Source organism: Patagioenas fasciata, chromosome 1, assembly GCF_037038585.1.
Source record: "Patagioenas fasciata isolate bPatFas1 chromosome 1, bPatFas1.hap1, whole genome shotgun sequence".
Classification (NCBI taxonomy): Eukaryota; Metazoa; Chordata; class Aves; order Columbiformes; family Columbidae; genus Patagioenas; species Patagioenas fasciata.
In genome coordinates this window covers 101047559-101060345 of record NC_092520.1, presented here as the reverse complement: position 1 = coordinate 101060345, position 12787 = coordinate 101047559, and the positions used below count along the sequence as shown (strand labels likewise).

General features: G+C 41.9%; 1 protein-coding gene and 1 long non-coding RNA gene across 4 annotated transcripts in view; one reads left to right on the top strand and one right to left on the bottom strand.

Moving 5' to 3' along the window:
- Positions 1-5134: 5134 nt before the first annotated feature.
- LOC136114524 (uncharacterized) lies at positions 5135-8063 on the bottom strand. The gene is made up of 3 exons (XR_010653094.2): positions 7608-8063; positions 6864-7002; positions 5135-5259 (listed from the first exon to the last, which is right to left on the bottom strand). It is a non-coding gene; the product is annotated as an uncharacterized lncRNA (long non-coding RNA).
- Positions 7981-12787, top strand: part of PRRG1 (proline rich and Gla domain 1) — a 31359-nt gene continuing 26552 nt past the window's right edge. For 2 of the 3 annotated variants that reach the window (XM_071812048.1, XM_065859880.2), the window contains exon 1: positions 7981-8243. In XM_071812048.1, the coding sequence (XP_071668149.1) occupies positions 7996-8243 (248 nt within the window). In that variant the 5' untranslated portion in view covers positions 7981-7995. The remainder of the gene's footprint in view (positions 8244-12787) is intronic. The other variant, XM_065859889.2, reaches the window with a different exon arrangement.

The window sequence follows — 12787 nt, the reverse complement described above, 5'->3', positions numbered from 1 at the left end:
TGGTGTTAATGTTTAAGGAAGGACTGCACAGTTAAAGTCCCCAGTTTGTTTTAAAATATTTCCCTGTATTTGTTTCTTTTTCTTCCTTCCCCTCCCGTTTTTTGTTTGTTTGTTTCAACACTACAGAATAAATTACAATATATATAAATGCTCAGGATCAAAAAAAAAATTATGGCATTTTCACAGGTCACATGGAGGCCATCAATCAAACACAAACATACACTATAAAAACAATGGTATAGGATTAATCTGCAACCTGCTCTCCTTACTGCAGGTTACAGAATAGAAAAACACTTGCAAATACTTTGTAATATTTGGCTTTCATCAATAGAACTCTTGTATCACCTACAGTGATTCAGGTGAATACCTTCACATATGCAAGGCATTTTATAAACAATTCACAATACAACTGGTACACACATCAAATTCTGTCAGTGTTTGGGAAGGGAGTGTAGCAAATCGTAAATCAATTTCAGAAAGCACAAAGCCATTTAGATGTGAGCACTCAGTCATTCAGAACACTAAACATTCCAATGTCACTGTGCTGGAATAATAATGGATTACCAAAAAATCTAAAATATTGGACTCGAGTTAATGTGTTACATAGCGATATTTAAACGTACTTGAAAATAACGCAAGACTGTAAAATTCATTAACATGGTGTAAATTCATACAATGCAGGCAGCAACCGCTCAGTGAAGCCTTTCTGGTGATGTGAGGATTTTGCGCAGCAGCAGCAGGATTAGGGGTCACTATGAGGAAACGTGCTCAGCTCCTTGGGAACATCACTCATCAGTGCTGCCAGTACAGACCAACTCCTCCACCTGATTAAGAGACAAATTTAATGGGCCTTAAAGGGAAGCTGATCTAACCCCACATGGTTGAGAGGAGCACTGCTCCAGTCCCAGACCTCAAGGCACAGGGGCTGGAGTGGAGAAATGACTGAATACACCAGAAAACATTGTACGGTTCCCCACAGTGGTTATTGCTTCTTTGTGCCATCAGAAGTTTCAAAACTAGAAGGCAAAACAAGATGAAGGGATAAAAGTAGGAGGGGAAGTTTGTGTTGTTTTCTTGTTATCAGATTAGGCCTTTCTGTGCTGAAATTTGTCATTTGTCAGGAGATGAGAAAAAGTCATGGAGCAGGAAATATTGAGTAACAAGGACATTGGATCTGCATTTGACATGGCACTTTAGAAAGCTCTTGGTTTTACCTTTGTTTGCTTGGTTTGATAATAAAGAGATAATAAACCGGTTACATTTATGTGAAAGTGTAATATCCAGGGAAGTAGACCAGTGCAAGGTACAATTTAGCTGTGCAAATGCAATGCACAGCATGAACAGGAAAAGTTAATATGTGAGTTTGAAAGGCAGTGCTCAAAATAAACCTGCACTATTCTTGGCAGTAAATGATACTTTATACATTTCTCCTTTGCGCATTTCAAGGAAGTTCTGTATTTAAAAGTATCTTTACTTGTACCATATTATACATGTTAAAAAAAACAAAAAACAAAAAACAAAACAAAACTTTGTAAAGCCCTCTTTCTTTATATGTGTATGCTGTCCCTAAGTCTAGGGTATATACTATAAAATATTTTTCTAGAAAATAATATAATATCACAGTTATTGTGCCAGCCACAACTCTGCTTCCATCCATTTTTCTAAGTCTTGACAGTTCTTATACTGAGATAGGTTTGGGACTTCCATCTCCCTTCAGTTGGAATCCTTGTATCTCCCACTCTTCATCCTGCCTCTGGGCTGCCTGACAATGATAATTATTTCACCTCAGAAAGGTCTGGCTAGATTCTCACTTTTGTACGTCTATACCTTTTGTACCTCCTGAAGGTCGCATGGAGTTAAAAGCAATTGTTTAATTGCCTATGACAATCTTTTTAAAATCAAATGACTGTTTGTTTACTCTTAGAGATTATGGCAGATATGAGATAAAAAATCAAACTTATTTCTATACCAAAACAGAAGTTGGGAAGAAACTGAGGTTTAAGTCTTACTCATGCAAACTCAAAGTCATTCAGCTTAACAGGAAGTTAGGACCTTCAGGTGGGTTTACCACTGCTGTTCTGGCAAATACTTATTTATCCAAAGTGAGGAATCTCCAAGAAGTAGAACCCAAATGTTTCCCTACCTCATATATGGGAAGTAGAAGAGTAGGTATTTGAATTTGTTTTCAAAAATCCAGGGAAAGTACCTACAGAGCAAATCCATTGCCTGTATTAATGGGTCCTTTCTGTCTGGAAATTCCACCTTGGAACAGGCATACCTCTCCCAATTTAAATTTTATTAAACTATATCCTTAAAAATTGATTCATTTCTGAGGAGAAAGTCTGCATAACTGTAGGACTCCCCAATGAGTTCTACTTACAGATTGGTCTGGTTTTATGTCTCCACTCTTTTCAGCAGTGCCCAATGATAGTTTGCTCTCTTCCAATATGGCTGTGACATTACTTGTCCTTTGTTCGCATCGTCTTTTTTAACTTTTTCATTGCCCTTTTGAGATTTTGGCTCTAAGCCTTCACAAACAAACTGTACAATGTGCCTGGAATCAAGGAAGAAAGTACTGCATAATTATTAAGTTAAATATTGTTTCCTAGCCCTTATAAAGATATTTTTCATCTATCGCCTTCCTGGTTATTTCCCAACCACCTGCTACTAAGTTAAATATATATGGTTGAATACAACATATTCAAACATCCTGTGGCAAGCATTTGTAAATTATTACAGAAAAAATTCCCTGCCTTCCAAAGAAAGGCAGACGCAAATTCGCAACTCTTGGGGACCTAACCTACAACAGTGTGTGCCGGTCTCCATTGTCCTGCCAAGCTGCAGGGAGATTATTGAATTCCAGGCACCCACAAAGTTTGTACCTGGTTTGGGAATCTCCTTCATTCCTTAAAAGCTCCTCCTGTCTCCGCAGCAGTTTCTGAGTCAGATTTCATGTCTCTTTTTGCTTATACTGATTAGCTGCCTTTGATATAGACTTGCAAAATCTACTTTTCTTCATTTTGCTGTCTTCTACATTTCAAACAGCATTCTACCACAAGAACTGTACTTTTGCTGCACTTTCTTTTCACGTTCACCTGCCTCTTAATTAATCTGAGCTTCCACACAAGCTGATGAACCACCCCTTCCCAGAAATATTTTACGAGGTGGTGGCAAGAAGTCCCTTTTCTTTCTGTTCTCTGGTGCTCTTTTTCAGGCCTTGCCTACACATACGCCTTTGACTTCTCCTCCTCTTTTCTTCACATGGTACACATCTATTTCCAGACTTCCAGATATCTGCAAGATGCTCATGGGGGGATGTCGGAGGTGCGTGGAAGAGCTAGGCAGTTCTCCACTGTCATGGAGGCATCCCAAAGTCAATTTAGGCAGACAACAAGCTGCAAACAAGCTTTATTCTAGCCCAAACTGTTTAGCAAATAAACCAACTAGAAACAGGGTTTATCCAAAATTATTCAGCACTCCGGCAACATTTAATAAACTGCAGGTTTGATATACCAGTTCAGGGTATTATTGCTGCATGACCACATGAGGATAATGAGGATCCACAGCATGCACACACTCACAAAACCAGAGGCCTCTTTCACTTAAGGGTGCCCAGAAGTAATAATCACTTGCCCTGGGGTGGGCAAGGGCTCACTCAAGGATATATCCAGAAGAAAGTCACTCGAAGGGGGTCTGCAGTGGGGGTCCCATTTTACAGCCTGGTCAGATCTGGCTGTGGGCATTACAAGCATGGTCTAGAAGCTTTGCAGCTTCTCCAGGCCTGGGCACCTCCTTGGCTGAGGACCCTGCCTGCTGACTGAGGGTCCCACCCCTTCTGTTCTGCCAGCCAGCGGATGGTGTGGGGGGGTGTGAACGTGAGGAGTCACCATGCCCTGGGGTGAAGGGACATGGATGTCAGCACAGGCACAGCGAGGTACAAAAGGTGCTAAAGGGCCATCAACTGTCCTACTGAAAGCTCCAGATCTCATCAGGGGAGGGAGCATGCAACTGCCACACACCCACAAACAAATTTCACGGGTGTGTGTGGACACTGGAGCTCTCCCCTCTAACTTCATCATTGAGAAGGATTACAATTTGCCATTTTGCCTGCTATGTATTTAGAAGATATCAGACTAGTGCCTTGGTGTATGGTAATAACAGAATGTGGACCCCTGGAAAGTGCTTTGTCACCACGTATCATGGCATTAGAATTAGGTGTAAGGACATTGAAGAAAATGTTAAGCCCTCAATTCAGAATGGGCCAACCTTGGCAGTACTGGGATTAGAAGTCAAACTCAAGTTTCATGACTCAGGCATACGCACATCGTGAACTTCAAATGCTGCAGCAGCCGATGGCCACATCTCTGCATGAGCAGTTGCTTTCCCCCTTTCATTCTCTCTAACAACAACAATTTGCCAAACAATTTGTAGGTTACAGCCAAATATGGGGAAATGACAGGAAGGAGGACCCAGAGCAGCTGCTGCTTCAGAGAGGAGATGGGAAGAGGTTGAGCTGAGGAGAGTGGACCTGCCTCTGCTGCTGTCCTGTGAGAGGGCCACGATGAGCCACCAGATATTCCCATTCTCATCAGCAGGGAAAACAGCATCAACAGGACCTGCATTAGGCTACGGTAGGCAGGAAAATTCAGCCTTTTACATGAAAATTGGTCCAAATCACGCACAAGAAAATGCAAAGTTCAGAGGAGACCATCCCCAGGAAGGCAATTTACTCTCTCAAGAAACCTAACGGAACTTGCCACTATTGCTTGTTCATGCCACGGAAATGTCAAGTGGTATTATTTTAGTACAAACCTGAAGCCATTATTCTGATAAATGTTCTACTCTAAGATAAAGATAGTTTCTAAAACTTGTACCTTTCCCATCATTTATTTATTAAAATATTTTTAAAGTTGCAGCTAGGTCATAAAATGCCCTGTCTTTTATTTTTATTGTGTTTAAAACTAATTGGTATATGTATATTGAATTACAAAATATGGTTTCATTTTAGTAAATAAATAAATCATTAGTTTAGTGAATTATGTCTACAATTAAAAAAAGCCCCACATTCTGAGGGCTGTAAATAGAATATAGTTATCTGTATTTCAAAAGCAATAACAACACCATAATTTAAATTGTAACTTTTATTTTAAATGTATTTGAGTCTTCTCTGAACTTCTTCTTCATAGCACTGAAGACGCTTTTGTAGTCCTAAAAAGTATTAACAACATCAGCAAAATAGTGTTTTTCTCACTGATGCAACTGCAAAACAAAACAAAAAGAAATGTATTTTGGAAAAGAGAAAATGAGCTAAAAGTTTGTCAATATGGCATATAAAATTTTCATATTTTAATCTTCTGTTTTGAATTGCTATTGGCAAAACTTAAACATTCCTTGAAACATCAGACACAGAGCATTTGAAAATCATATGGGTTTTGTCATGCCACTCGATTAATCCTTAACATGTCACTATTCTCTTGGCAAACATTTTTCTACTTTGGCTGCAGACAAGGGGCAACCAAAACAATTTAGAGTAGCTTTAAAACAATTTTATGTTCTTCCAGTAATGAAACCATCTCAGTGCAGGTTAGTGTTCAGGACAAACTTAATGCCTGGCAATTGTTCTAATTTATGAAAATTGCTCATACCCTAAGGTCATTTTTGCAACCAAGGATTGCTGGAGTTCAGAAATAACCTCTTTTGTCTCTGCAGACAGCTGAAAGCACATGTTACAAAGGTATCACAGTATCACAGTATGTTTGGGATTGGAAGGGACCTCAAAAGATCATCTAGTCCAATCCCCCTGCTGGAGCAGGAACGCCTAGGTGAGGTCGCACAGGAATGTGTCCAGGCGGGCTTTGAATGTCTCCAGGGAAGGAGTACTTCTCAAGAGATCAAATGGGTTTACAACAACTTTTCTTTGTGGAAAAGGTAAAAATCTATCATAAGAGTGTAAGCATCCATATTCTCTAAATATACATCTTACTGTGACAAATGCAATACAAAAATGAAACATGAAAATTACTTGGGACATTCTTTTCTTCTCTATGCACAGTTTTTGCTTGTATAGCGTGTCTCCCTGTGTCTCTCAGTCTTTTGACTGTAAAGAGTATTACACTGTTATTACACTGGTGGTGTATTACAGAGAACACAGTACAATTGTATCACTTTCAAAGTCCCTTTCCTCCTCTCAGTTTTGATTTTTGACCTATGCTCTTGAATTTATAGAAATCAATGCTTTAAACAAATAAATGAAAATCTAATTATGCAGACAATGTTAAATGGTTTAGTTGAACCGTTCATTTGGTTGTTCATTTTTTTTTTTTTAATACAAATTTTATCCTTCACAGACACGTATCAATGGATAAGGGTGAGGGCTTTATTGAAATACTTTTTTGTATCCAACTGGAATTAAGTCTGCAGACTGGTTTTAATTGTCAGTTCAACAACACTGGAAAGACTGTTCATTGTGGGGTGAAGTCTGTTGTGTAGAAGAGCTCATATGAAACATGGAAGCTACTGGATTCAGAAACTGAGAAAACTGTGAACTGGGAAAAGTATATTACATATGATGCTAATATTAACAGTTATCAACTACCTTATCTTTTTCTCTCTCATTAAGCTTCATTGTGACCCTGACTGATTCAGCTACGTATGAAATCTATAAAGCACTTACTGATGACTTGCTGTCAGAGCCTCAGCAAACTTTCAAAGAGCAGAGCTCTTTTGTCTCTCATTGATTCAAGGGATTTGAATTTCTAGACAATTCTGTCAAAGTACTGTCAGACATATTAATGTAATTTCTTTTGTTTAAATCCTGATGGTTTCAGTGTCAGGTCTCAGCTGACACATATGAAAGCATTTACCTTTAATTATAGGTCACGATCCATTAAAGAAGCTGAGACATGCCTGAACTGCTGCAACCTGTGTCTCATCTTTCTGTTCACTAAACGTCTCTATGACAGTACTATTACTTCATTGCTTTTTCTGCTGATTGTCAGTTGCCTGTTAATATAAAATTAAAGGTAAACAGTACCAGTATACATCATAGTAATCTACTAAAAATTTAAGCCACAGAACATTGAATATAAAGACAAGCAGCAAATATAAAGTTAGAACACTGTATACTGATAGGGAGCTTCACTTCCATTTTCACAGAATAAATGGTATTTTACACTCCACACCATTCAGGCCTCAATCTCTTTTCTGGCAAGCCAAGATGTTGCTTTTGTGAATCGTTCCTAAGTCACTTATAACCAGGTCACTGCACCACTGACAACAAACGGCACCTTTGAAGTCAGGTAGGGATTATTCATTTGCTGTGAATTTTCTGAGCAGCTTTATCCTCTTTCCATACGCATCCATGAAAAATCATAGAGGAGAAAATGAAGGTACTAATCAGAAACCAAAAAAATTAATCTAACAAGCCTTTCGGTTTCAGAGGAAGGACCAAAAATTAGTTAGCACTAATTCTCGACAGCACAAAAAACACAATTTAGCCTTAGTTTTTGATGTGGAACGTCAAGCGTTTAGGGTTCCTGAAGCACATCTACCAGAGAGTGAGACCTGAGCACACCCCAAGTCCCAGACCTCTGGAAAGCAAGACTCACCACCTCACGCAGCCACCCTTGAGGACACAGTGAAGGGGAAAATCATCACTTTATTCGCTATTTTTAGCTCTCCATCAAAGGACGTAATTGCCGTGGCAGAGGTGGGGGAAACAGTTCCCCACCACAAGAAAGGCTGCACTTATGTGTACAGACAAACTGAGATAAACTTTAGGACTGGAAACGCGTGGGGGGCGTTTCGATAGGGCAGCAGTGAAGCAACTGCCGCCGAGCCCTAACGGGGTCTTTTGGGCTCCGGGGACGGCCGAGGGGAGGTCCCCACGGGGGTGGCGGGAGGGGTCACCCTAGACCGGAGAAGGGGTCGGCCCCAGGCCAGCTCGGAAAGCGAGCCTCCCCTACGGGCCCCTCGCAGGTGAAGGGAAGCGAGGGAATGAGTGCGGAACGACCCGCGGCGCGCCGCGTCGCCTCGGGGCTCGCCCCGCTTCACAGCCGCCCTCTGCTCGCGGCCCCTGGCGGCTGGCACGGGCAGCCGCCTGTGGCGCATGCGCGGTGGTGTCGCCTGCTCCGCCGGGAGCGCACGGGAGAGTTCGGGGGCAGCAAGCGGGGTGGCAGCAGCACTCGGCCACCTCCGCCGCCCGCACACGGTTCGCCGGCAGATCCCCGTCTCAGGCGGCAGCGGTGAGTGCGGAGCAGCGCGGGCAGTGGGTCGGTCGGCCGGCCGGCCGGCACCTTTCCGCCGCGGGGGCTCCTGCCCCGTCCCGCGGGCCGAGCGGAGCGGAGAGGCGCAGCGTGGCGGAGAGCTGGCCAGGGCGGGCCGGAGTGTCCCGGGAACGGCGCGGGCAGCCGCGCCGTGAGGGAGGATCGGGGCTGGCAGGAAGGCGGTGACCCTCGGTTGCCTGTGGGGGCACCCATAGACACAGGCGCTGCCGCCCGCCGGGCGGGGCAGGGTTCCTCGGGGTGTCCCGGGGAGGGGGCTGCTCGGAGCGGGGCCGCCTGTGGGGGGCCTGCGGGTGAGCGGGCGGAGTGGGGCGCGCTTGACGCTGCCCGGCGGCCGTGCGTGGGGCCGAGTCCCGTGAGGGGGTGCGCCCCGTGTGGAGGTTCGCCCGGCGGGGCCGTGGGGAGGCCCTCGAAGGGGAGAATGGATGAAACGTACCCGGCCGCCCTCCCTCTTCCCTTTGCTGGGCTCCGGCGACTGCTGGCGGAGCCGCCCGGAAAACTTCCCCCAAGGGGTTTTTGCCATTTCCAGTTAAGCCAGGGAAGAAAATGTTTTGGCTATATTTAACAAAGGAAAAATCTTGCGGACTTTCTTTTTCGAAAGAGCCTAATGGTTTTCTTCAAAATAGGCAGCTAATAAATTTTTCTCTTAGGTTTTAAAAAGCACCACCACCACCAAACCAAAACCACAAAATAAAACCACAACCATCTGAAGCTTTCACAATCCTGTTAAAACTTTTTTCACTTTTGGCAGTCACCCAAAAACTCCATCTGTATTAGACCCGCAGTAGCCACAGCAGTCACTGCTGCTGGAGCTTTAAGGTGCTGAGTATGGGTAGGTATGTTTAGGCTATGAACCTGATTCTCCAGGGGTCTGATGGACCTCTCCTAGGCCTAACATGGGCAAGAGAACAATTTATTCATATCCACAGGAAACAGGAGGGAGGCAGGGAACCTGGTCGTCATCACAGTTGAAACTGGGGTTGAATGCTGCACTGTTGGAGGGGTGAAAGAGCAAGCAGTGGCTAGTCTTGTTGGGAACTAGACATAGAGGAATGGAGCCAGTGAGGAAAGGGAAGACAGCTGTAAGCAAATGAAGATACTTGAAAGAATCTCAGGTTTTCATAACCGCATTGTCATAGATAAGACTGGGGAGATAAGAGGTACGGTTATGCATATGTTGGTGTTCTAGATTAAAATCAAGATCTTAAATTTATTATTACTATGGGGTGGTGCTGTCACTCAAAAAAGCCCTAGTTCTGCTTTTTCTGCAGCCTTGCTGCTCATTGTCGCCTTCTATACCATCTTCTCCCCATGCTGACACTATTGTTTATACAGCAGTGGGGTGAAGTGCCATGGGGCATTACCCACAGATTTACACTAACATTTTAAACTTTTTTTTTTTTTTCTGATTAACCTAGTTAGTGTTCAGCCCTGGTTCTCTGCACTGCCATAGGGATGCTTATGCTAGCTCAATGAAAGATGTGTGATGTGGAGAAAAATACTTCATTTTTTGGTATATAAATTAATAGGTATCTATGTAAAAGCACTGAGTTTTTTTGTGTACATATGTGTTTGTATACACTTGGGCATGCACATTCCTTTGTAAAGGAATTGTGCAACTGCAATGTTGTGCATTCTGGGCCTTGTGTTGAACAGAGGGAGTGCCGTTGATAAAGCGGTTGTGGGGGAGGTTTACAAGTGTGAGAAGTGACTAGGAGTCTGAGTAGACATATCCAGTAAGGGTGAGTTTGTAGGAATAGTCCTTGCTACACTAAGGGAGTGAGATTAGAGGCCAGAGAAGAGGAAATGGGGAATTTCTGTGTGAAAGTACTGAATGGAAACAGAGGAGCAAGATTTTACACTCATCAGTTCAGCTGTCTCACTTCAATGTCTTTTAGGCAATAAAATTCTGTTTTCCAGAACAGATTAGGATAGAGTCTGGGATTCCTGAGCATCTTCGTTTTCTTGGATTAGCAAATACGAGAAAATCCCCAGACAAAACATGGATTATCCCTTTCTCTGGCAGGTTCATCCAGAAATTTGCATCCAACTAATGCTGCAAGATAGTGTATTAGCTCAAATGGCAAAGCATTGCATCTAGTTGTAACACCTGTAGGTGTTGAAATTATAACATGGTGGCATCAGTTTTATTTTGTTAATGTCGATAGTTACACATGTTTAAAATACTAACATGGTCATTTCCAGAAGCACTCATAAATCAAGAAGAGAGCACTAAAGTTATTTAGCTTTAATTCAGCCTCTTTGTACATCTAGATTGGACTACAGTTTTTTAGTAAGTAATAACATATTGTTTGTTGCATTAAAAATTCCTGTTATATTCAAAGTATTAAGGAGATGAAGTATTTTGGTCTTATCCCCATTAATTTGGTTGTGTGACATCAAGATTTATTTTCTGAATATGACTCAAATCTGTGTTCAAATTCTGCTTTGACTGTGGAATTATAAACGTCCTTGTGTCTTCTTTTGTGCTGATCACCTTAATAACTCAGTAGTAGACAAATTCCTCCCTTAATTGACAAACTCTGCTAAGACAAGGAAGTAATCATCTTCCTGCTCCACATGAAAAATAAAACTGTGGAGACCAAATCTGGTCCAGGTAGGATCTGATTTTTTTTCAGGGTATTGAGTTCAGTGTCCTGGTTTATATTTAATGCACAGGTGCAAACAAATTGATTTTTTTTTTTTTGTCTAAGCCTATGCTGCTTTTGCAAATCAAGCAATCAGATTTTGGGAGAGACACCCCTAAAATAAAATGCATGTGGTTAGCGTTCACATTGAAACAATATTTTTAAGTAATTTACGGAATGAATTGAATGTCTTGAATTAATTCTGTGGCAAAAGCAGGGATAAAACATACTTTAGCAGAGTGCTGACTTCTTTTAGACCACAGTATTGTGAACCGTTTTTGTTGGCTGTGTCATCTTAAACGGGTCCCTTTTCCTGTGATCCTCTTGCCCATCATTTTGTCCTGCCTACCCCTGTGACCTCCTTCATTTGTGAAAGCATAATTATTTCCATATCCACCTCATGAGGTGGATCACAGAATTAATCAGGTTGAAAAACAAGTTTATATCTGACTTACTTTTGACTCTTACCTGGCTCTTATAAACAGCTAAATTGGGGCGGGGGGGGCGCGCAGGAGGGATGGGGAGGTGGGGCGGCGGAACAAGAGATTCAGTTGGTACCACTTACCCCCAGTATGAGTGCTGGGATAAATCTTAAGCCGTTTTGCCCCTCCACTTTCCTCTTCCATTAATCACAGAGATCTTATATGCTTAATTTCTTCCTGTTTACTCAACAAATGACACCAGGGACCTATAGGCAAGAATTTTCTTTAGTTGCACCATCCTGTTAGGAGCTCTTGCTTTCAGTTTCTCACCTCAATTCTGAACTTCTCTGCTGCTTTTCATCATGCCCTTACACAAATTTCTATCAGTTATGTTTCCAGGATACTGCCTTTCTTTGGTTCGTGTTTCTGTAATGTGTTTTTTTTCCTTCAGCCTCCACAGACAATCGACTTTCCTTCCCCCATCCCTTGCTTCCTCTCCTCTTCCACATTATAAACAAAAGCACTTGCAATGTTCAGTAGAGAACAATACAGAATGGGCCAGGGAGTGGATTAAATGACCTAATGTCTAATATCTGTTCTCCTGCCAGCTATTTTTGTTTGAGTTCAGATGTCGATAACTATTTGACCTTTTAAAATCTAATCTGACAATACCCAGCCCTTTCCTTGTTTACCTTTGGTTTGTTTACTGATTTTTGTTAAGTAAAATTTGATACACATTTGTGAGGTCTGAAATACGCTTAGTCCATTTTCTTGTTGCCAGTATTTTGATGGTACCGATTATCAGGTGATCTGTGTTTTAGTCAAGGTTGCTGAACACCATTATTAAAATAGCTACATTTCAAAAGCAAAGCCTGTCTTCCTCCTGGAAGTTGAAGAAATTACATACTAACTACCTAGAATCACACTGTGTGTTTTGCCTTGCTAAGGAAACATGTTTGTTGAAAGGTATTTTATGCATATCTCAGGCTATAGCTTATTTTTAGTGACAGATATTTTACATAATGATTAACTTTTATCTGAAGTTACACATCTGTTCAAAAATACACCTGTAAAATCTGACAAGAAACATATTTACACAGCCCAACACATTGGAGTTAGCATCCAGGGCTAAGACTTCTGGAAAATATAGTAGCACAAGAAGTGTTGCCTGTTTTCAAACTAAGAACGCTGCTTTGTGGTTTTGCGTTTGTTTGTTTGATTTTGTTTTGGTTTTTGTTTTGTTTTGTTTTTTTTTTTTACGTGAGGAAAAGACAAGCTATCCTGCAATTGCATCGTGAAAGTTTGAGATCACTCACATTCTACACACTACATTCTGCTGTGTATCTGCTCAGGGAAGTGTTTCTTTTAAAGCATTTGAATCAACCTTCTCATAATGCTTCTGGAATGATGTTCACTGAAAGTTGGCACCTGAGGT